The sequence below is a fragment of the Lineus longissimus genome, chromosome 9 (assembly GCF_910592395.1).
Source record: "Lineus longissimus chromosome 9, tnLinLong1.2, whole genome shotgun sequence".
NCBI classification, from domain to species: domain Eukaryota; kingdom Metazoa; phylum Nemertea; class Pilidiophora; order Heteronemertea; family Lineidae; genus Lineus; species Lineus longissimus.
In genome coordinates, this window is record NC_088316.1 from 19,759,812 (window position 1) to 19,783,117 (window position 23,306).

The window sequence follows — 23,306 nt, forward strand, 5'->3', positions numbered from 1 at the left end:
TGTTTCTTTCTCACTTTTCTCGGGACCTCGTCGGTGGAAATGATACATCATTCTTCCTTTTGAAACTCACCTTATGTTGCCTTTAGTTTACGATAAAAAGATAACGAAGGAGACAGCATCAAGGACTGATCAAATACTAAACAACGTGAACCTTCGATAAACTGATTGCAAGTTGACCCGTCATTAAAACCCGACCATTTGCAACTAAAACACAGAAAAGATTGCCAATTTCCATCAACTCAACAATTAACGGAATAGGTATTTGTCCTTTGACCTACTTGGTATTCAGTGCATTAGGCCTATTATCTTGGGTTAGACCAATCAGCGAGGGCTTGTAGGCGGCTGACCTGGTCGGGGCGCGGACGGAGCAACGCTCGTCTCAAATGTGAGATCTGACGTCCAGCGGCTGTTCCAGAGACCAGAGGAAGCAAAAGGATTAGGGAGGTAGGTGGATGTGATCTCTGACATTTGGCTTTTTTATATACATTGAATCAATTAAGCATTCTGATGTTAATTCTTTCTTGATTGTACGCTATTGGTCCTTGAAGAGTTCAGCTTCAGAAGAAAACGTCTCCAATAGATTTTCCCGGTCCCTCCATGCACTCGCAGAATGTAGTCGTGAAATTTGAAGGGCAACGTTGCCTTGACAGTGGTCTCTTGTTGTCTTTCTCACGCAATAAAACCCAGTAGAAAAACAACGGCCAGAAGCCATTCTTGAGCAAAGACATGTATTTTCTATACATAACAGCGTGGCTACACGTGTATAGTCTGCCGACAAACCTGTGTCAATTGTATGCTCATCCCCTCGTACACAAAACTGATCTCGGTAAGATGGGTAAGTGCCGTGTGAAAGGTCCTGAAGCTCAGGGTCGCCGACGAAATGTTTCGTACGTGGTATCGTCATAAAAGTCGACCATCCCAAACCTACCACAACTCCTTGCACACTTGCCAGCGCGGCAAATAAGGTCAAAAAGTGGCGATAATTTGCCAATTGGCCCTCTTGATTCAGCATCACCCATGCTAAGTGCTGCACTGAACAATCAGTTAGTCTTTTGAGCAATCTGATTGACATCATGTATACATTATTACGATTGATGGATAAATGCCGCATGAATCATGAGAATCGGAAGAAAATGTCTTGTTTTGATTGCCCTCTCACGACGAGTTTTTTCCCTCCACTTATGACCTGATCGTTGATTATAATCTAATTACCTGAATAAGGCTAATTGTTGTAATCATGGCTGCACGACCCGCAGTAAAATGAAGCAGCCAGGTCACATAACTTGATAAGGCCAGAATCAATCTGATGGTAAATGACTCTGATATGCGAAGGTTTCGATTTGCGAGATATTGAGTTCAGGTTACTTGATACATCTCATTGGTGTTGTTTCACCTGAGCAACAGGTAGCTTTCGGAACCAGTCTTGATCCGAGCTTGATACCTATGCATGCAGTGTGGAAATAACTGGAGTTTGCTGTGTGCCCTTCGCCTGGTATTCAGGTTGGAACCAGAAGATGGTGATCGGAGTGCAAGGATTATTAAGGTTGCTGTTATTTCATTCTGTTGTCATGGGATTAAGAATAATGGCCATATTGCCAATTTCAAAGACATCTAAGACAGAGCGTCTGCTGATCGCACAGGGTTGATTTGATGTGATCGTATGCGTGGTTTCTAAAACCTGAAATCCAGACTTCCCCTTCTTTTCTCCGTCTCCCTCGTCCGCCTTTTCTTCCCCCCCCCCCCACCCCAACACACCTACATGTAGATTAGTTCAGTAATATCGCGTCGTTTAACCGATTGTCTATATTTTGCAGGTCTTGATTCACTCTGAATACTTACATGACTAAATATTGAGACAAGATGACTAAAGGTATGTTGAATTTTTTCCTTTATTTGATCGTCATTCTTTTTGACAAAGTGCTTATATTTGACAGGACGTGGCAGGTCAACGATGAATAATAATGATAGAGTGATCGTTTTCTAATTTTCTATTCCAGAGAGCATTTTTGGTAAATATCGCAATATTGTGATAAAATGAGTAAACCAGCTGAATTAGAACGATATGCTTTTCGGTTATCACGAAATACATGTAACCGATACTGACATCAACTTGGCGACATAGAAAGAACTTTATCAGCGAACCTCATAACCGTTTTCTATATTTTCTTTCCTAAAAAACCAGTCACTCCTATAAACTGTGAGAACAGTCCGGTTGACCTTTGGTTTTTCCCCAAGGAAGTACGCCCATGGCGCATGGCGTGGCGTGAGAAGTGATAACGTTTGAAATTAATAACCCGTGGTCTAATCGATCAGAAAGTCTAATTATGCTGTCTATTAAGTCAATTCCATTATTTATTTCATTTACTTTTATCGATGCCACATTACTAGTAATTACTATCAATAGAGTATGAATACCAAGTGAGTAATTGTTTTGATGAAGTTTTAAACTCCTTGAGAAGGCAACGAATGTTGATGAAAGCTTTATTTGTTTGGTTGCTGTTTGTTTTGGTAGAGGCACAGACCTGTAGCACGTACAACACGTGTCTGACGTCTGTGGTGGAGCACGTTTCCTCCTTTCTTTGAAGATCATGTAACACTGACAGTGAGCCGCAGTAAAGATGCGATGGCCCCGGAGAAGATCCGTATTGAGAGGGTGGCCAGCAAGTCTATCCACAAAGACAAGGTTCTTTATCGCGCTAGCCCCAAGGGACAGTACAAAGGCATGGTCATCCATAAGAAGTCCGATGGTAGGTTGAGGCTGAAATGAACGGGCGCCTAGGCGCCTGTGACATTGCCCGTCGGTACCGGTAACAAAGCAAACAGTGTTACAACTACTTTTTTCTGATGATTGGGCTACCCATATCAATCAGCCGGGTCAAAATACCAGCAACCGCTCTAACAATAAGATCGGTCAACTTCGAAATGATTTAATTATTCAACCTTTTACGCTTACTGTGCTGACTGGACACGGATCAAAACTGAATATATATACTCCATCTTGTGGTTTCTAACTCTTAGACATAAAGCCCAGGAAGGCCCAGCCACAAGTCCAGATGGAGTTCACCGTCTTCATTGCCAACAAGAACGACATCGAACGTCAGATAAAGGTTAGTTTATGCTGAAAGGCATGTTTGGAAATGATAATGCGTCTATGATAACATCGGAGCAACGAAAGGAAGGACGCCTTCTTGTCATCTGGCTGCAAGCGAATAAGTTTAATGTCCAGTTTTCACTCATATCAACGCCAATCTGGCCTCACTTCCGGTCTTCAGGACTTATAACAAGCAACCACCTGGTTCCTGACAGTACATTTAGCTGTAATTCACTTACTTGCGGAATGTCATTGGATGACATGTTCGAGGCTTCCGTGGGGAACCTGGATCAATGTTGATCGTTTCCTGTTAAAGAGTGATGTTTCAAAAGATACCTTCGTATTACTAGGAGCGGCGGCAGTTGCGATTCTGGTTTGAAGACAAGGTCAAACCAATGGAGAAGACTGCCCAGGCCAGCAAGTTCTTCACTGAGCTTCTTGATGCTGAGACATTTCCTCAAAGTAAGTACATCGAGATTCGTCCATAGGAGGTTAACTCCAATTTAGTGCCTTGTTCGGGGCACATGATTTAGATATGTCTACCGTAAATCTTTTTACATGTGACCATTCTTTGGAAAGAGCTTGATCATCACTTTCGGAAGTTACGATTGTAAATCGTCCAACCAGTTCGTTGATATCCCTTCCAGCCTTGGTTCTGTTCATCAAGAAGGCCTTGATTCTTGTCAAGCACTACAAGCTGATCGACTGTCTTGACATCCGCCTTGAACGCACGGACGTGACCGTACAGGAATGTTACGTGGAGGAGTCTTGTCGAGTTCAGCTGGCCTCATCCTTGGAGGCATCGTTCTATGACCCGTCTCTGGATATAGCGGAGGAAGAGGGAGATGACATGGAGGACGTAGTTCGTGAGTATAGTGCTCCATTGTCACGTCAACAGCCACGTGTCGTCTGCCACCAGTCCGAGTTCTTACCAAATTAACATTGATATCATTTCCTAACCCTTCCTCTCCCTGATATCATATCGTTAGACCTTGGAGAAAACGCTACTGCATCACAGATCAGCTCCTGTAGAAATGAAGTTTCAATCTTACTTTTCCCTAACTTCTCAACCTTGTCGATTTTTACCCCAACCTTATTAACATTCCTGATGTTAACATCCTGACGTTCAACTTTCAAGGTAACTACATTACTGTCATGACCCCCGCCAAATACACCTACCAATTCGTCCCCGAACTCCCCGTCAACAACAAGACATGGGTGGCCTTCAAGGTCAGGGCCAGCGAGAGTGCCCATGTGGCCTTGTCCGCCATCTACGGGTCACTGGAACAGAAAACCTACGAAATCACCCTCGGAGGCTTGAACAACACCAGATGCTATATTCGGGAAAACGCGGAAGGCCCGAAGAGAGCTGAAGCTATCACCAGAGGCATCCTAAAGGGCGAAGAGTCGCGAGACTTCTGGGTCAGTTGGAAGGATGGTATCATCCAGGTCGGTGAGGGAAATGAGAAGGGGAAGAACAGGATCATGTATTGGAGGGTTCCGGCCAGAAAAATCTACTCAATCAACTGTCTATCTGTCTCCACCGACAGCGGGTCTGAGGGGCAATGGGAATTCGTTGACATCCTGTGTAGGTATCTCTTGTCCAACAACTCAACTTCAATAAGAGAAGGTTCTCGTCAACCCTTCGATTTCGTTACCAACTAAGTGTCATTACCATAATACTCCTTACACTAACAGCGAATCATACTTAACTCAGGCTTTCCTTCTCTGTCAACGTAATTTAATAGACCTATTGCTATCCCTCTCCTTATGGTCATCACTACACTTTTCAACTAACTTCGCAAAGTCAAGACCTTGTGAATGATATTTCAGTATTCAACCCTGGACTTTGCCAAGTAGCAGGCAGCGCACCGTGGACGGCAACTCTTTTCTGGAAATTATGCATTGATTAGCCCTCTCTTTTGCCTTTTACAGATCCAGAGAAGGACAAGGCGAAGAGGCGAGCCAAAGCCCGAGCCTGCCTTCTTTGGTTGGCGAAGAAGCAGAAGCTTCTCTATGCTCTCGAAGATGCCTACCCTGAAAGCATACCGACTCCCGATTTACTTAAGTAAGCCAATTTATCCGAAAGAGCAAAGCTGACTGGCAAACCTAGCCATATCTTGTCCCGTTCATATCTAGTCCAGATCCATCATTCTTATTTCGCTGTAGCATACATCGGGACTCAAGTTGGAGGGGCTAGATCTCATCATCTATTCCTCGTAATTCCTCAAAATGCATGGCCTTTTCTTTCTTGATTAGTAACAAGCACAATACTGTTATACTCGCTACGTCACCTGTAACCTGCTCTTCAATAGGCTCGCCAATATCAAGCAGTCCGACATGTTCACTGCCATCGTCATGCTGAAGGGTATGGAGAAGAAGGACCTCATTCAGGAAGTGACGACGGGAGTCTGGATGCGCAAGCCAGGGGGACAGAACCACCAGCAGCATGGTAAGGAAATAGATTAAGTTGAGACACAGCCCGACATTGATACACAATGATACAGAGGGGCGAACTTTGTGGCTTGCTGGTCGAAGTAATTTGAGATACCGAATAATATTGATTAGATTGAGAAGGACAGGACTGTCATCATGTCCTTCAGCGCACTTCGTCGATGCCCGATGCTCCATCTTTTGTACATTGTAAACTGTAACTTCAAACCGTCCTTTGCAGAGGTGAAGATCGTCACGGACATGCCGCGGCTGACTGGCAAGGAGCAACCCACAGTGGGTATTGTCACGGCGTTATACTGTGAGAAACAGGCCGTAGATGCAATGATCGAGAACAAGACAACTTACGTCAAGTACAGCGCCAAAACGAAAGGTAGGAAAATTCATAAGAAGGTGGCGTTCACGAAATAAGGATGTGAGATGTGCCATTAAAGTTTCAACATCTTTGAATCAGTAATCCGCTGCGTGTTCCTGATGTTGCGGTTTTTGTTTTCCTCATAGCAATGAGCCAGCGTTTAGAGCGGTACCTCCTCATGGGTTCATGGTGGTTGCTTCATGGTGGTAGGTGTTTCAACATGAAATAGCTTCAAACCACCTAGGAGAAGGAGAAGCTACTAAGACATCTGACTCAATCTGATAACATGATTCATGTACATTGTGTAAGGACACTGTCTACCACCAACAAAAATAACTAAATTTCAGGTGATTCGTCCGTTTATACCATTGGTAAGATAGGCAAGATCAAAGTCGTCTGTACCAAGCTCTCACGTGTAGGACGAGGCAGAGGCGAGGCCATAGCAGCGGGGAATGCCATCACTAGGCTTCTAGGTAAGATGTGTCACCAGCAGATTGTCACGAAAAGCCGCACTCCTGCTCGAGAATGGGTGCGTCCGACATCTGTTTACAACACAAGAAGCTCCATTGTGGAGCAACCCAGTATTGCACTTGAAAAAACAAATCAACGATATCATCATACGTTGTTGCAGTCGTACAGCTAAAAGGAATTATATACAGGCTTGTTTGCTCCTTACATGAATATCTTTGATTTCAGGTACTTTCAGTCGTATCGAGCACGTCATCGTAACAGGTGTCGGAGGTGCTGTGCCCAACCCTGGAGACTACGAAAAGCATGTCCGCCTAGGTGACCTCGTGGTCTCATTTGCTGCAGCAGCGAAAGATCCCGTATACATCCACTGTGACAAGATGGAGCCAGTCAACGGGGAATACAACTTCCTGACACGGACCTGGTTCCCGAAAGAGCGGGCTATGCAAGGGGTAGCCATGGACATGCAGGAAATGCTAGCGGAGCATAGGACGAAATACCCATGGGAGACGTTCATAGATGAAGGAAAGGAGGCCATGAGCAGTGAAGAGTCAGGCTTCTACAAACCTGCGAGTAGGAATGATAGGATCTTTGTACCGAATTCGGGAGGGTCGCTCATTGAGTACGAACACCCCCAGCCCCCTCCAGGTCATTACGTCCGCGAGGGGCAACCGAGAATACATTTCGGTGCATTCGGTGCAGGGCGGTTCGTCTCCCGGAACGACAGGATTCGGGAAGATTTCTCAAACTTGTGCGGGGTCATTGCGTACGATTACGAATTCTACGCAGTGATGGAGTCCCTTGAAGGCAACCGCTGCGACAGTTTCATCGTAATCCGCGGCATGGCCGACTATGCTGATGGAACGAAACAGAAAGACTGGCAGCCATATTCTTCACTGGTTGCCGCCGCGTTTACTAAAGCTTTCGTCATGGCGATACCAGAGTAGTGAAGCCTTGTCCTTATCCGTGTAGTCTCCAGTCATGTCAGACCTTCGTTGTCGAAAGCTTTGCTCTGACGTTTAAATACGTAAATATGTCATGATGTATAATTGCCTCTAAGTCAGCTCTTGCGATTCGTTGAGGTTAGTTATCGCCGTTGCTTTGATGATATAATTCAGACTGATTCATATACAAAACTGTACTCTTGCATGCAAGGCACTAATAAAACGTCTTTATCATAAACTTTCCTCGTAACTCTCTTGACGAAAATGAGCCACTAACCCGTGATCATCTGTTTCAGCAAAATTGTAGAAAGGTGTTCGGTTGGGCAGTATCTAAAACCACATACCACATACCACATACCGTCACACCCACATGCCAATTTTTCCAGGTGGGGCAATCCAATGACGGTTGAAGCTAAGACGATGAATTCATTTAGCATTTCAAACCTTGCTTTCTTATTTGCATGTCATATTTTTATCCTCGGCTAATAGCTGTAATTAGCTGAGCTGGGAGGGGGGGGGGGGTTATTCAAATCCTGCATCCACCCTCAGATACACAACAGGGAAGCTATAGGGACGACTTTCGTTTAAACTGACCAGAACCTGAACTCTCTCGGCCAAGGCCTACGCCAGGAGGACACTCTGAACAAGTTCAGGAAGGCTCTAAAAACTGAGCTTTTCAGAAAACATTTCTCACGCAACTAATGACTGTCAACTATAGTGGGGAGCGCTTTTGAACATTTTCAAATGGAAACAGCGCTTTATAAATTTAACTTTATTATTACTGTCCTAAATGTCTGGTCCAGAGTAGTCTCTTTATGTAATTGAGGGTGACTTTGATCTCCTGCTCTCCTCCTCAGTCAGATGGACAGCTACACAAAACTAGAATCCTGGAGAAAAGACAACCTGGATCATGTCACATCTAGTCGGGACAAGACAAAAAATCAGGTGGCATTTTAATGATCAGGGATTCACAATGGTGAATTCAGTGTTCACCATGGTAACCCGCCCCCCCCCCCCACTTCCATAGTCAAGGGGGCCGCAGGCGCGTTCCCGTTTTTTCGGGAAAAGGGGGTTAATTTTCACAAAATCCCCGAAAAATCAATAAAATAGGGGTGTTATTACTGCTATTTTCCCTTCAAAAACTGAAAATAGGGGTATATTTTCTCATGTTTTCCTTCCCTGGGTCTTCTGAGGATCCTCAGCAGCAAGGAGATGATGTTCAGGAACACGTTATGCATTTCCATGAAGATCCTGATGGGGATGTGAACTTTGCTGCTCCAGAAGTGCAGACCCACCTTAGACATGTTGCTCAGGAAGCCCTTGATGATGATGAAGAGGAAACACAGCCTGCTATCACCAAGGTATCAAACACAATCCTCGGGGTAGGGATCCAAGACTCCCTTCAATTAGGGGGGTAAGATCAAATCCTTCCTTCAAATAGGGGGTCAATTTCCTCACAAAAGCCCGCAAATAGGGGGTAAAAAAAATGCTGTTTCCTTCCATTAGGGGGTGATTTTCAAACTTGGGAACAAGCCTATGTACCCCCTAAATAAGGAGAGTGGGGGGGGGGCGGGCATGGTAAATGAGAGTTAACCATGCTCACCATGGTGAAATCTTATCGTGTGGGGTTTTTCAGCCTGCTTTTTTTCCAGGCGCAGCACACGGACAAAATGATTTCTCCAAGCTGTACCCCCTGATTCACTGTATCACCTTTTGGGCTAGGCGCAGCCCAAGGGTTTGTGTAATACCATTTATATCCCTCGGCATTGATCCCATACATGTTGCTGTGGCACATGCCTAACTTCTTCATATATCAAAAAGTGGTCGCTCTTAGTAGCTATGTAGGACATGCTCACTGACGAGCTGCGAGCGATAATGTTCACGGCGAACATTAACCCCTGATTTCCTCAGGATGGCATGATAATGGATGAAATGCTGGTTTAATCATGAGGCTTATCTTACTATGCACATGCAGTCAAGTTGTTTATACCAGCCAAATTCGGCCGGTGTAATGGTGTTTCTGTTTTTGAGTGTTTCTGTTTTTGAGTGTTTCCCCTCATTGTTTGGGAACGCTCAAAAATAGATTGACAAGTTTTTCTGTGTATCCCCCCTATTGAAAAGTCGTGGTCTCTCTGCCTATTGTCTGGAAACACTGACACATGGGAAACAACCACAGATGTTACACCCGCATTACTCCCATTGGTACGTCGTCTGTTCGTTTCTTGTAGTACCGGTGGTCCACGGCAGGGGAGCTACAGGGAGGGAAATGTCACATCAAGTCTGTTTTTTCTTATTTAGAATTCTGAGAATTACAGACTTTGATTTCTTCAAAATCAAGGTACTAAAATTTAATTTTTTTCAAAATTTTTTTTTGAGAATATGAGGCAATTGTTGAAGGTCCAATATCACTTTAGATTTTATAAAAAACTTTACTAATAAAAAAGTGACAGCCAAAAAACAAGGTCTGTAAAGTCTTTGGTCTGTAGAATAGACCCTGTCAAAATACTTTCCCCACAAAATTGGTGGACATCGGAACTTTAGGCAAATTGCAAACAACAAAGAGCGTCTCTCGCAGACAACGAGAACGCAGTGAGATTCGACGAGAACGCCATGTTGAGAATTCGATTGCGTGCATAGCAATTTTTTCCGTTCCAGATTTCACAATATTTCACCTCATCCAGTCGATTAAGTTGTAAAGAAATAAAACGAACGAAATTATCTGTAATTCCTGACTACAGATTGCGTTATTTGAGCTTGTAAACATTGCCATTTCGGCCTGTTTTGGTCGATCAAATCCAACTCTTCCAGTTCCTTCCACTCCATCCAAAACCGAAAATTTTAACCAGGCGGTTTTGGCTGAGAAAAGAAAAGAAAAATGCTGGTTGAAGACACTGATGCGTTGAAAACGCATCTGACGAATGTTTTGGAGCCTATGTAAGTTGAATAGGGAGTTATTTATACATTCTTTCCACATTTTTTTACCGAGTAGTTCAGCTTTAATGCCGGGGCATTGTGCCCATGGCTATGTCGACGTTGTCTCGAGGCGGACACATCAAAACATCTAAGACTACTAAGGGCTGGAAAAATCTTGGTGTCAAACTATATTATATCTGATAAAGTCCTGAGGCTGAGTCGATTGTTATGTCAGGTTGGATCGTTTAGGTGTCAGTCAGCCAAGCATTGACCTATACCTAAGAAAACTTGGGACTTGTGAGCCGGTCTCATCTAACTGAATGATTACTAACATGAAGGCTGGTCGAGTCTTGTTTCTTCTGGTTCTTAAAGCTGATCTAAATCTTACCAATCTTCTCCTTGCAGCTGTGATGCCGACCCCCTCGCCTTAGCCAAGTATATCGTAGCTCTGGTGAAGAAGGACAAGACACCAGAACAATTAAAAACAAGTTGTTTAGATCAGCTCGATGTGTTCCTACAAGATAGTAAGTAGCACTAAGGAACTTCACGCTTCAAGCCAAATGATGGGGACTTTGGAGTAGATTACATGTAGAACATACATAGGTGCAGTGGGCAGTCCCAATGCTATATGGAAATGTGCTGAAGACGTGTGTTGGGTCAGGATTCCAGGCACCTGACCACAGTGCAATGCAACCCAACGCTACTCTGACTAACAAACATTCGCTATGGATGATCGGAACTGGAAAGGAATGAGTACATTGTAGTAAGAGGATGAAGGCTCGCTCGGTGGAGAAGGAGAATGAGGACAAGCTGCTCTTGATTTAAGTTTCTTTGAACTCAAGAATCACTTCCATTTTATTTGCAGAAACGAACGGTTTTGTTGACAATTTATTTGAGTCTTTGGAGACGAAATCATACCTGACAGCTGCGATGAATGTAGAACCGGGGAAGGTAGAAACTGTCGAGGTGAAGGATGTGGTGAAGGAAGAGAAAGAGACGGCCAAAAAAGATGGTGCTGATGTAAAGCCTGTGGAGGTGACGGAGCCTGTTGTGACAAAATCAGAGAGTGATCTCAGGAAAAGGAAGGCCAGTAGGGTGAGTTTCGACTTCAGCAGACTGAAAGTAGATCACTGAGAATGATGTGAGCATTTTAGAATAAACTGATTGGCAAATGACAGTCCATATCTTTATGTTGCATAATTTTCTCACCGTGGGAGCCTTAGCCTTGGGCCTTGCTTATTGTCTTTCAATGATTGTTGATTCTGTTATATTTCACAATTCAGTCTCCCCCACCAATTGGTGGTGATGAAGACCGAGAGAATCGTCGGCGGTTGCGGTCACGGAGTAGAAGTCCATTCATGAGAGACCGAAGTCCCAGAAGTCCTTTCCGTGGTGCTCTAAGAGGCAGAAACAGGTATGGTAGAGCAGGTCACCTCAAGAGGGGAGATATGGGGTTTGGAAATCAATCTGTTTTCAGGATAGAAGGTGCTACTGCTTAAGGATCATGGATGGAAGTCACCAATAACTTGTCACATAAAATTGAGCTTTCTTCTCTGGTTATAATCGAACTGCAGATGCACTTGTAATGACATCCAAACATTGCATTTCAGAGATGAGAGGCGTCGACAGCCATATTACCCTGGCAGACGACCCTGGGACAACAGAAGAGACCGTTTTCACCCACCACCATTCAGAGGTGATTTTGACATGCGGAGAATAAGACGAAGAAGTGTCTCGCCACAACGCCGCTGGTCACGTTCACCACCACCAGCACAACAAATGAACAGATCTCCCCGGGGTCCTGGAGATAGGGCCCCTGGATCCCCAGGCCCTCATGGCAACCGTCCACCCGGCCCCCGTCCACAATCAAAGAGTAGATCTTGGTCACCAAGGTCAAGAAGTAGGTCACCAAGAATGCGATCACCAAGACCACAGTCAAGGTCTAGGTCATTTTCAAGGTCGCGATCGAGGAGCTGGTCCAGGTCAAGATCATTCTCTAGGTCTCGTTCAAGGTCATGGACAAGGTCAAGGTCGAGAAGCAGATCTCCCTCAAGAGGTTGGTATCATCAAGTTTTAAAACACGAGATAATCTTGGTTAATCTTTAGCTGTGGTGCATTGTTTTATATAAACGTTTCTCCTGATTTCAGGGAGAAAAAGTATGGGAAGCCGAGGCTCCACACCGCTCCTTGATCGTGGAGACAGAGATTATCGTGGTATTCCTGGTAGCAATCTCAAGAACTCACTCAGGCCTCGATGTAGAGACTTCGATGGTAAGCACTTTATCCTTGTAGTCAGTGCGGGAGTGGGGCAGGCCTTTTCATAACAAATCATTATCTTGGAACAACACAAACTCAAACTTGATTTCAGCTGATTTCCAATCCATAAACCATTGGACCGTACTGCAGCATATGGATGCACCTGCCTCAGCCTCTGACCGTAGCTGTTACTGTGTTTATAGTTGGTTGACCATGGTAGATCTGTGATTGTGACTATTGCAGAGTCTCATGACATCAATTTACCATTGACGTGTATTATCCTTTCATCTGGACTTTCAGATTCTATTGATTGTGATGCTCTCTCTGAGAATGGATATTACATTCAACAGCCGAGTAATCTTTTCTCTTCCTCTATCAATGCTGTTCTTTTCAATTCTGAACTACTGCGCCTCTTAAGCCCCTCTTTGCCTTAATCAAACAGCTGATTTTAACCTATTGAGTTTCTGTTGAAATTGCCACACACTGATTTGGTAAGCATATGAAAAATACTAGATAGAGTCTTGATTTTGGTGGCTTGCCATTGACTGAAGTTCAGACTTGGAGAGGCTGGCATTTGATTTTGTTCTGCGTTCTTCCTGCTCTTTTGTTCAGCTTTGTGCTTCTATAGAAATAGTCCATGAAAATATAATGATATTTGCTGTGAGGGATAATTGGAGAAAATACAATAAAGCAGGGAAATTGACCCAGTTCTGATATGGTATCTTTTTATGTGTTGGATATTTACCAGGGTATTATGTGTCTCGCAATAAGTCAGGACTATTGTAGTGTGATACTGGCTCGGTGCCTTAGATCTGGGGGTCTTTTGCAAACAGTCGTTTAGTTTCTCCAGGGTCAACATGTGCTGCACAATTCACGCACATAATAATCAACTCGCCAAAAGAGAAACCAAGTAGCTGCCATTATTCAGTAATTAGAAGTGAAACACTGTGCTGTTGTCAATGTGTTGGTTTCACAAAAAACTGAGCATGGTCAATAGTCACTCGATGAGACATACTTGATAGTTTATATGTTCGCTTCTTGACCTGTTTGCACTTGTTCATGTCTTTGCAGAGAAGGGTTTTTGTATGCGTGGTGATCTGTGTCCGTTTGATCATGGCTTGGACCCAGTGGTGGTGGAAGATGTGAACTTGATGGCGTTTCCTCCGGGAGGTAGGCAATCTTTCATGTCTCTGCTTGCTTGTCATTTGGGAATATCAACATTTTGATTTGGTTGGGTGAAAGGATCTAGGTGTCAGTGTACTTATACAGGTAAACAACAAGAACTGGGGAACTGTTTTATTTCTATCATTAAAATCAGTCTTTCAAGTTCTGTCTTTAATTGTGTCTTTTAACGTGTCTTATCTTATAAAACACCATTTCTACAACTTTGTTTTGTTAGATGAGTTAATGTCATATTTGTTATGTATTCCAGGTCCCCCTGGTGCTGGCGGACCCCCTCCACGGCAAGGCTTGCCCCCACCGCCACCATTTGGCATACCTCCACCTCCGATGGGGCCTCGGGGACCGATGATGCGCCCCCAAGTCAGTCAACCTAGACCCCCTGGTTTGGTGTTGCCTGGACCACCTGATTTGTCCCGACCGCCGAATATGCCTCCTGGTGCCAGGCTGCCACCCCCACCACCACCTGGAGGTAAGAATGAGAACTTACTATTGAGTAAATGAACTGCTGGGGGTGTGGCAGGCAAAGGGATGAAACTGTAGCTTCACGTCTGACGGTTTTGGCCAGAACTGATTGGTTTGAAGGCTCAGAGTGCTGCTGGCTTTTGTCTCATCCTAGCTCTTTGGTTCTCGATGGCCTCAATAATTTTGCTTTCCTTTAAATTTTTTTGTTCATCGGTTTCGTTGATTCCAATTTAAATTTCAGTCGAGAAGTTAAGCACCAAAGTCATAGACCTAATGAACAAATTAGAACTAAAACATGGCGATAATTCTACCCTGTTAGGTAAAAGGTTGAGTTTGATGAGTTCGTTTGACTGTTGACAGTTACTTGTTCTAATCAAGCCAAGTGAACATCAATTTGCCCTGCAGTAAAAGTCCTTATCAAAACCATGACGGTTTAATAATCCATCCGATATTATTCATTATCATTCTGTTTTCTCAGTTCCATCTTATGAGGATCGCAGTTATGGTAAAACTCATATTTCCCTTCAAACATCGCTGTGAAGTCTGTCGCATGTGTACTTGACCATTCCCGCTTTGAGCGGATAAATGTGCATGCAAGAGGAGCTTATCTGACTAGTTAGCTGTCAGTGTCATGTGTCCTGCCACAAATCTGCTTTTCTTAACGCAAAAGATCAGGACCAAACTTATAGATTGGGCTTAGATTTCAGAATGCAAAAACCTGGCTTTGCTGCCTACATGTAGTCATGTTGCATTCACAGCTTGTTATATTTTTCAGCAGATTTTTGCTTGATCAGTGTTTGTTGTGTTACTCCTGATCCAATGTGCTTTGTTTATTAAATGTAGTTGGCCCACTTTTTGAACGTCTCCCCATTTTTGCGGTTGTTTTCTGTGTCGTGGTCTTGCACAGTGTTATTTCATTGTGTAGCTTTGGTGGGTTTCTCAGATGGCTGATTTAAACCTGTCAGCTTTGAAGAGTTACATGTATTTTATTCTTCTCTGATCTGAGCATAGTTTGATAAAGAGGAGCTGTACCATTGAAAATAATACCTGGGCTGACTGTATTCCCAATCCCAATTCGATTGAGTTGTAAAGCAGTAATTGAGAACATCTGTACACTTCACATGTCAGCATAACATGTTCTTGAATGAAGAACCCTACTGTGATTTTGAATGACCTCTTCATCTCTCTTCTGCTCTTTAGGTATGTTCCCGAAGCCAGAGCCATACAACCCTGAAGCACCCTCCATGCAGAATCAACCCTTCTGGAATGGCAACCAAGGCCCGAGACCTCCGATGCCTCCAGGTGGCGCTCCTATGATGGGTCAGCAGCCCCAAAGACGTGATCTGGTCACTCTATCATCACACCCACCACGGCAGCCATCATCTATGCCAGACGACCAAGGTGAGTATTGTTTTTGAAGGAATACATCTTGTCATGGCTTGTAGTGACCCCACAACCATAAAAAGCTACAGAAAGACAAAATTCAAATTGATTTGAAAAGATGAAGGCATTTGATCATATCGTTTAAACTGTGAGTGAAAAATTAACATGTTTGTCTCCATTGTAGGCCCAAAGCTCTCGGTTACTGTCAGGTCTGTTGGTCCCAATGATGCTGAGAGACGGGTTGTCGCCAGTGATGCTGAGAAGATGGATGAAGATAAGACAGATGTTGCTGCACCAGTTCTGCCTGTGCCTTCAAATCGTCCCCCGACTCAAGGCAGGAATGTATACATCAATGCACGGAGGCCACCACAGAACTTTGATTATTCCAGACTTGGTGAGTGTTCAATTTGAGTTTGGTCAGACTTGTAATTGAAAATCATATCGTGTGACTTGTTTTTGCACAGAGTTTCATGGTGGTACTTCATCTTTCAGGTTCTCATCGTCGTACAGTGCTGAGGAAGCCTGACTATTCCAATTGTTCACTCGTGGTCAGGAAGGTTCCCCTCGAGTTCAACAACATCACCAAACTAAATGAACACTTCTCAAAGTTTGGAGAGCTGAACAACATACAGGTTTGTAATTGACGTGGTTTCAGGCTGTGACATCTGAGTAGCAAGTGACCTCACCCATACTGACATTCATGTAGGTTCCTCCACATATCATCTTACAGCAATAGAATGGGCTCACTTGGTGAAAGTTCAGGGTAGATCAGTATCATTTACCTAATCCTAAGCAGCTCGCGACTTATGCACGAGTCAGTTTGATAATCCAAATGATTGTGTTGTTTCAGGTGTGTTTTGAAGGAGACCGTGAAGGAGCCCTGGTTACATTCAGGACCAACTCAATGGCAGCAGCTGCCTACAGGAGCAGTGAGCCGGTGTTCAACAACCGATTCATCAGATTGTTCTGGCATAACAAGGAAAGGCAGAATGAGGATGACAAGGATAAAGACACTGAGGTAGGTTGCAGTCAGTTGAGGCAAGAAATGAACTGGGCCTGGGATTATAGTCAGATCACAATCATAATTCTTTTCTCTTGTCTTTCGAGTAACAGCTTAGCAAATGCAAAGTGACTTCTGTCTGATCACCTGTTGACACATGGACCAACCTTAAACTTGTACTCTATGTGTTGAACTTGTACTCTATGTGTTGAACTTGTACTCTATGTGTTGATGTCTTTTTTACTCAAACATCAAATCAATGTCTGATGCATTGCTCTTTCAGGATAATAATGGTGCATCTAATCAGCCCACACCGGAAGCAAAGAGAGAAGTTATAATCCCTCCACCTGAGAAACTCTCCTTGAATAAGAAGTTGGATGCCATTAAGAAAGAAACAGCAGACAAGGTAAGGAATCTCTCGGCTTTCATTTAGAAAGTGAATGTGAGGAAAACTTTTGATGAAAACTCTCAGCATGATTGAAAATAGTGCAGTGGCATCCGAAAGTGCTATAGACGTATGCCCTTGACCCTCTTTCCTTCGTTCCAGGCTGTGATCAGCTCTCTCTCCAGTGGTATGATTGCCAAGACCATCTACAACACGCAGGTTCTCAAGAACAAAGCGGCAGCAATGATCGCTAACAAGGCGGCCATCACAGGGAGCACCGCCGAGGCACTGAAGAAGAGGAAGGAGGAGGTGATCAGGAAGAAGATGGAGATCCAGAAACAGAAACAGGTTCTGCTCGAGAAGCAGCTGCAGCAGCAGAAGATACTCATTGAGAAGCTTGAGAACAAGAAGCTGAAGCCAGAGGAGAAGTCCGCCATCATTACCGTTAGTGTCTTCTTCTCACGTTTATGTCCAGTGAACAAGCAATTGTTGCAGCATCGGCACAGTTTGAACAGTTTTGAAAGTATGATAATGGAAGGATATTTTCCCAATTTCAGACAATCAAGTCGCTGGCATCTGGCATTGAGAGTTTGAAGAAGGAGATGACAGAGGTGTCGGCTGCTAATAAAGCTGCAGCTCTGGATCACCGTCCACCAAGAACAAAACAGGAGGTAAGAGCATTGGCAGTATTCCTTTTCATACTGACAGCTGACCTGGGAGTTAGACTTGATATTGTAGACTTGCTGTCTTGGGGCAGTTCGGCTGGCTGATTACATAGCTTCTGACTAGTGAAGGTAAAATGTCACTCTTCCAATGAGAAAGCACTGGTTTAACACTTGACTGTGGTGGTACTGAGTCTGCTGCCCTGGGCAACTTGTATCAAATGTATTGATAGTGGCGATGCCTCTCCGTGATAACACGCTAACATGTGTTTCCCTTCTCAGGCCCAGAAGGAGATTCTGGACACCGAACTTGAACTCATCAACAAGGAGAGTGCCGGTGCTCCTGATACAGTTGAACTGAGAAAGAAGGTCTTGGAACTCAAGAAAGAGGTAAACATTTAATAGATTCAAGGTCATGAACCCAAGCCCTGTGGCTGCCAATCAATAGCCCCTAAAATTTCACAAAATGAAAACGCTAGACTTGGATCTATCAATGCTGTGTTGAAAGAGAACATTGTACAAGAATTGGCCAGACCAGTTCATTAGACTTGAGCAAGATGTTAATCTTGAGGCAGTGCAGCCATGTGATGCTTTACCTGAGATCTTTGGTTTGGATATACACGTATGTCTCCATTTTCAGGCAGCAGCCCTTGGGCTCCTAGGTGGTGGCCGAGGTCGTGGTGGTACCTCGCGTGGTGGCTTCAGAGGAGGGCTGCGTGGTCGTGGCCGTGGGGCAGCAGGACGCTCGATCGATCATCGCCCCAGGATGTTGTCGGTGACAGGCTTTGAAGCTTCGGATGCAGAAGCGGTGCTTACTCATTGTGCTGTAAGTTTGGAACCCGACAGAGCAAAGTTGGGTTAATATGGTCAACAATTTTAGGGAAAACATTTACTCTTGATGTTCAGTGGATTCATGCTTGCCCTGGTGGTATAGGCACTGATTACAAGGTTCCAAGGTCTCTTTGATGTTCATTAACCAACACTAACGTGCATCTGCCATGAATTCAAATGTTTGACATCAGATGAGTCAGCACCAAGACGTGAGTTTTCAATGGGTACTGATGATTATTTTTGGTCATATCTTGCAGATGTTTGGTGTGTTAGAAACGTCTGATTTTGATGACTCAAACACTACTCTCGTGGTGACATACAAGACTAGGAAAGAAGCGGAACTCGTGAGTATATCATGGTGTTGACATGTTCAGGTCCCCCTGAAGTGTGGATGACGTGACAATTTCAATTCATCAGCATTTTGCTCCAGCCTGTCTAAGCATGCCAAACATGCTCTGGAAACATTAGTCAGATCGAATACTATACTTGGTGACACTTTTGAATACTCATACATGTACCTGCCAACCCGTCGTATTTTCCGTATTTAGTCCGGAAATCCGTCAAAAAAAAACCGAGTCCGGAAAGTACGGATATAATAACCCCTTTAAAAGTCCGGTTTCGAACTTTTTGCGTTTTGTCATTTTGATTTTCGGTCGTTCTGTTGATTTTCGTGTGCCAATGTCAGTCTCGCGCAACTATCTCGCATATTCATTTATGAGCACTGGGCTTTTCCATTGCGTGTTCAAGTTTAATTTTCTCTGCGTTGTGCAAGCCTGGTAACCATCAATAATGGCGGATTTCACTTGATTTTCTAGTCGATTTACGCATGCATTTACATAACAATTACTGTGTTTTTGCCAAATTGACCTAGATTGTGGTTGTACATGAGATAGGCAGCTGTAATGCGTTTGATTTTACAGTAATCTGACTTGCGACTTGAGAGTCCTGAAGGACTCCCCAAAAGTCTGAAGTTCAAGGAAAACCAGCGAGGAGAGGCCCGCAGATTGAATTTATGCGATCAACTAACTTCTTCTGAATTTGGTCATTTTCTTCCAGGCTGTCATTGGTGCCAAGAAGTTCAACAGTAAAGTGTTGACAGTTGAATGGCATAGACCAGTCTCGGTGACCATGATGCCAGTCACGACTAATCCCTCTGATGTCACACTCTCCCTGGAGAGGGAGCTGGCGGCAGCTGTAGCTGATGATCAAGACGATGATGTAAGTAAAGCCATGTAGCAGGGTTCAGTGGGATTTTGTGGACAGTGTGGGTCGTTGCTCTCAGTTGATGAGTGGTTGAGGTAGGTATCGCCTGTAAGAAACACCACTTCAAGCCATCAGCTGCAACTCATTTCATTGTGGACGCAGTTTCGAATAACTGAGTTAATCTATGATAGATCCTACTACGGTCAAACAATTCTTTGTAAAACACGTTGATGATTTGTGCCATTTTGTTTCAGATTGATGAGATGGATGAGGAACTCCTGTTGGACCTCGAGGAGGAGGAGGAAGAGGATGAGGCTGATGAGAGTCGATCTTGGAGGCGGTGAGCAACGTGGCCACAGCATCACGATGGCTCGAGGAGGCCATCTTGTAGAATACTACGACATACTAGGACATCTCGCCGTCGAATCTGTATCGCGAGTCGGATATCTGTGAACTTTCACCAGGATGGATTCTATGATGTGTTAATGGACACTGAGAAAAGACGATGACAAACTGCCAGGGTCTGCTGGTTCAAACAACGTTGGTCACTAATTGGTGTTGCCTAAAACTGTCATCTGTGGAATTAATGACAATTGTAGTTTTATGTCTAATTGCCAATATTATGCTTTCGTTTTATGAACCAGTTAGCCCAGAACTGAACTTATTCGGACTTGACCTATTCTGCTCAATTAGACGTAGGGACACTGGGGCTGTGTGTGCTTCTCATCATGAGCATATGTCATGATTTGAGAATTGAGGGTGTTCAAGTGACATTTGGGAAAATTATGATAAGGTGGCTGATTATGGTTACACAGCTATAATTACAGTACTAGTTGCTTGTGGGCACACATATATAAATTGGGGCGAAAACAGTGATGGAGATGAAGCATCACCCTCAAATCTCAGCATGCTAAAACAGTCCAAATGGAAGTCTTTGTAAAGCTCTTTACTTGTCAATGTGTTGCTATTGCATTACACTATGGAAATCAATTGGGGTCGCTTCATATCCGTGGGCTTTGGTTTGGGAATCTCCATGAAATTGAGTTGCTTATCTCCTGTGCTTGGTGGTGTCATTGCCTCCCATTTGGAGTCTGTTATTATGAGCAGAACCTGCAGACTGTACAGAGAGTTTTCAGAGCGTTATATTTCTAAGTCAGTTACATAGTACTGCATACTTTGCTTGGATAGTTTAAAATACATGTTACTTGTTTGTACAGCCTACCGTTGGAAAAAAGAAAACAAGAGTCACATACTGCAGCATTGATGTTACTGTGTGTATTTTATGCCATTATTTGTGTTGTGTATTTATTTTTGTCATATTGATAAAAATCATGGGGGTTCCAGTCGGTATGAGACAGCTTTGCAGATTTCTGGGGTAAGACTCGTATCAGAGTTGGAACTGATAATCTCTTTAGGGTCAATCAAACTCCAATTTCTCTGTGACGATGAGATGAATTGTGGCATATGATTTCTGTGGCAGTTGTGTTCTGTCTCGTTCTAAGTTTTTATTGAATTGGCTAAAGTGAATGATGTGTTGCTTGGTTGTCAAACCAGAAGATTTTGTTCTTTTCTTGGAAATTTTTCCTCAGTTCTTGGCATGAAATGATGTATTTCATCTCCAAACATACATGTACAGTATCAAAAAGAGCACAGTGCTTACAAGCCAAGGGATAATGCTCAAGGCAAAGTAACATTTAGTATGACTTTGAGTTGTATGGGACAACAATTTGAGGTTACACAGGGATAGTATCACTTATGTACAGAATTCTTTATGTATATATTGAAGATACATGTATAAGCATTGTGGTAGCATAAAAATCTAGAGCCATAATTAAGTGTCTTATAAAGTTCGACAAGCACTATACACGCTATAGTTACGAAACAATATACTTTGAAATTTTATTTTTGCGTATACATCTGGATACCGGTACTGTAACTTAAAACTATGCAGATTTGACAAAAGTTGTAGAAAAGTTCTTTGTATCAGACATTGTGTATACCTAGATAATTTGAGTCGAAACAGAAGCACAAAATCATGTGGTCTACGATCAGCGTCAAATATATGGTGCCTGCTTGCCCAAGTTTCAGAGGGCTTTCGCCTTCGCTTGTCATGACCATTTGATAATAGGGCGCTGATTTTGTTGTGTATCTGGTATTTTGACATTGGTAAGCGAGGGTTCTTTCCTATTTGTACAGTGTTTTCCTATGGCTTTTGAAGTCGGACTGTGGAGTTGTGACATTCATTAATATTCTATTGTGAAGGGGAAGGACTGTATGAGATCAAGTCTGATGAATTGATGGTATGTAAGATGCACTGTATTGAGGTAGTGTAACATCTATTGTAATAGTATACTGTATGAGGATTGTACTGTTTGAAGATATGCTGTGTGAAAAAATGTAAATGAAAAGATGAAGAGAATAAAAGAAAAGAAAAGATCTCACAAAAGAAAAAAAGAACACCATGAGACAAGAAAAGAGTGAGACAAGAAAAGAGAGCACCAACAAAAGCTCCAACGAAAAAAGATATGTATGTCAGCACTTTCAATAGAAAAAAAACAAAAAAAAAAAAATTTCAAAAGAGATCAACGGTCACAATGAAAAGCTTGTTCTATTGAAATGATGCTACATGTTAGTGTCTTTCAATTCTTCCTCTCTTTCCTATCCCTCTCGGTCCTATGACATCTGCTTGTCCTGGCTATCCTGTCTTGGCCAGGTTTCATGAGCCGTTAGAATAAGCTGGTTGCATAGGACTGGATTCCTTCCTTCCTCTCTTGGGCCTTCGCCTGAAGAAACAGAGCACAAGACAGTCAAGACCCGTAAGAAGCCAGTCAAAGACCTAAAGTCGAATCAAGACCCGTAACAAGCAAGTCAAGACCCAAGTAAAGACCAAGACAAGCAAAGTCCAGTCTCAAGAAACGCAAGAAGTCCTGATCCATGAGTACAGGTGCCATCGTAATTCCGATTTTCTGCATAATTCACTGCAAGTTGACTCTCAAAAATTGTTCTCTTCCTATTTTGCAGGATTCTGTTGTGATGACCTACGCAGACACAGATTGGTGAAGTAATGCAGCAGTCAATCAGAACCCTATGCCCCCCCTGGTCTGGCATTCGACACTCGGAGAGATTTTGGAGGGTCAGGATTCTACATGTTTTCACCTGCGTGAAAGAGTCTATTTGACAGGAATTCACCATGTGTATAAAAGCTGTGCTGGACTGACTGGCAAGGAGTCCAGATATTTCTTTGGAATTCCATTAGAAATCAAATGAAGAAATGACAGAAAGTATTTTTTCATGAACTGTCAGGTTTATTGGGTTTTTTAAATATTCCTGTTACACCTGTATAAACGACCAACCAATGCAGTCACAATCAGGACAATTAACTAGACGTTTGCTCCCGGGAATAGTATTCCTGTTACACCTGTATAAACGACCAACCAATGCAGTCACAATCAGGACAATTAACTAGACGTTTGCTCCCGGGAATAGTATTCCTGTTACACTGGTAAAGACGGCCTCACAATCAGGACAACTCGACATTTGCTCCAAGGGATAGCATTCCCTGTTACATAGCCGATCTACCAATGCAGTCACAGGACAACGAGACGTTTCCTCGAGGGGATAGTATTTCCTGTTACACTGGTACAGACGACCTACCAGTTCAGTATCAATCAGGACAACGCGACATTTGCTCCAAGGGATAGCATTCCCTGTTACACAGAC

The 23,306-nt window shown here is 43.5% G+C and overlaps 2 protein-coding genes across 5 annotated transcripts; both read left to right on the forward strand.

Moving 5' to 3' along the window:
- Nucleotides 1-357: 357 nt before the first annotated feature.
- LOC135493677 (uncharacterized) lies at nucleotides 358-7,527 on the forward strand. 3 transcript variants are annotated; one of them, XM_064781174.1, is made up of 12 exons: nucleotides 358-444; nucleotides 1,815-1,870; nucleotides 2,586-2,747; nucleotides 3,019-3,107; nucleotides 3,442-3,553; nucleotides 3,739-3,957; nucleotides 4,230-4,679; nucleotides 5,027-5,159; nucleotides 5,407-5,543; nucleotides 5,766-5,915; nucleotides 6,245-6,370; nucleotides 6,594-7,527. In XM_064781174.1, exons 2-12 carry the CDS (start codon nucleotides 1,861-1,863, stop codon nucleotides 7,310-7,312), a joined length of 2,307 nt encoding a protein of 768 aa, XP_064637244.1. In that variant the 5' UTR covers nucleotides 358-444; nucleotides 1,815-1,860; the 3' UTR covers nucleotides 7,313-7,527. The 3 variants fall into 3 exon arrangements, with proteins under 3 accessions (XP_064637244.1, XP_064637245.1, XP_064637246.1); XM_064781175.1 differs by lacking the exon at nucleotides 358-444 and adding an exon at nucleotides 1,384-1,404; XM_064781176.1 differs by lacking the exon at nucleotides 358-444 and adding an exon at nucleotides 1,472-1,543.
- A 2,402-nt stretch (nucleotides 7,528-9,929) lies between these two features.
- Nucleotides 9,930-22,785, forward strand: LOC135493522 (RNA-binding protein 26-like). 2 transcript variants are annotated; one of them, XM_064780899.1, is made up of 21 exons: nucleotides 9,930-10,243; nucleotides 10,628-10,746; nucleotides 11,088-11,317; nucleotides 11,506-11,636; nucleotides 11,833-12,278; nucleotides 12,371-12,493; nucleotides 13,550-13,648; nucleotides 13,911-14,129; nucleotides 14,601-14,627; nucleotides 15,323-15,523; nucleotides 15,690-15,899; nucleotides 15,998-16,137; nucleotides 16,356-16,523; nucleotides 16,789-16,911; nucleotides 17,053-17,334; nucleotides 17,448-17,561; nucleotides 17,835-17,942; nucleotides 18,193-18,378; nucleotides 18,641-18,727; nucleotides 19,440-19,601; nucleotides 19,841-22,785. In XM_064780899.1, exons 1-21 carry the CDS (start codon nucleotides 10,185-10,187, stop codon nucleotides 19,928-19,930), a joined length of 3,324 nt encoding a protein of 1,107 aa, XP_064636969.1. In that variant the 5' UTR covers nucleotides 9,930-10,184; the 3' UTR covers nucleotides 19,931-22,785. The 2 variants fall into 2 exon arrangements, with proteins under 2 accessions (XP_064636969.1, XP_064636970.1); XM_064780900.1 differs by lacking the exon at nucleotides 14,601-14,627.
- The last annotated feature ends 521 nt before the right edge of the window (nucleotides 22,786-23,306 follow it).

What these genes read in the sequence shown, in the direction of transcription:
- LOC135493677 (XM_064781174.1), top strand. An exon ending in GTACAGCGCCAAAACGAAAG is followed by an intron (nt 5,916 to 6,244) that starts GTAGGAAAATTC and finishes ACTAAATTTCAG; the next exon opens with GTGATTCGTCCGTTTATACC. An exon ending in TGCCATCACTAGGCTTCTAG is followed by an intron (nt 6,371 to 6,593) that starts GTAAGATGTGTC and finishes CTTTGATTTCAG; the next exon opens with GTACTTTCAGTCGTATCGAG.
- LOC135493522 (XM_064780899.1), top strand. Translation starts at nt 10,185, where the DNA reads ATGCTGGTTGAAGACACTGATGCGTTGAAAACGCATCTGACGAATGTT. An exon ending in ACGAATGTTTTGGAGCCTAT is followed by an intron (nt 10,244 to 10,627) that starts GTAAGTTGAATA and finishes TTCTCCTTGCAG; the next exon opens with CTGTGATGCCGACCCCCTCG. An exon ending in ATCTATGCCAGACGACCAAG is followed by an intron (nt 15,524 to 15,689) that starts GTGAGTATTGTT and finishes TCTCCATTGTAG; the next exon opens with GCCCAAAGCTCTCGGTTACT.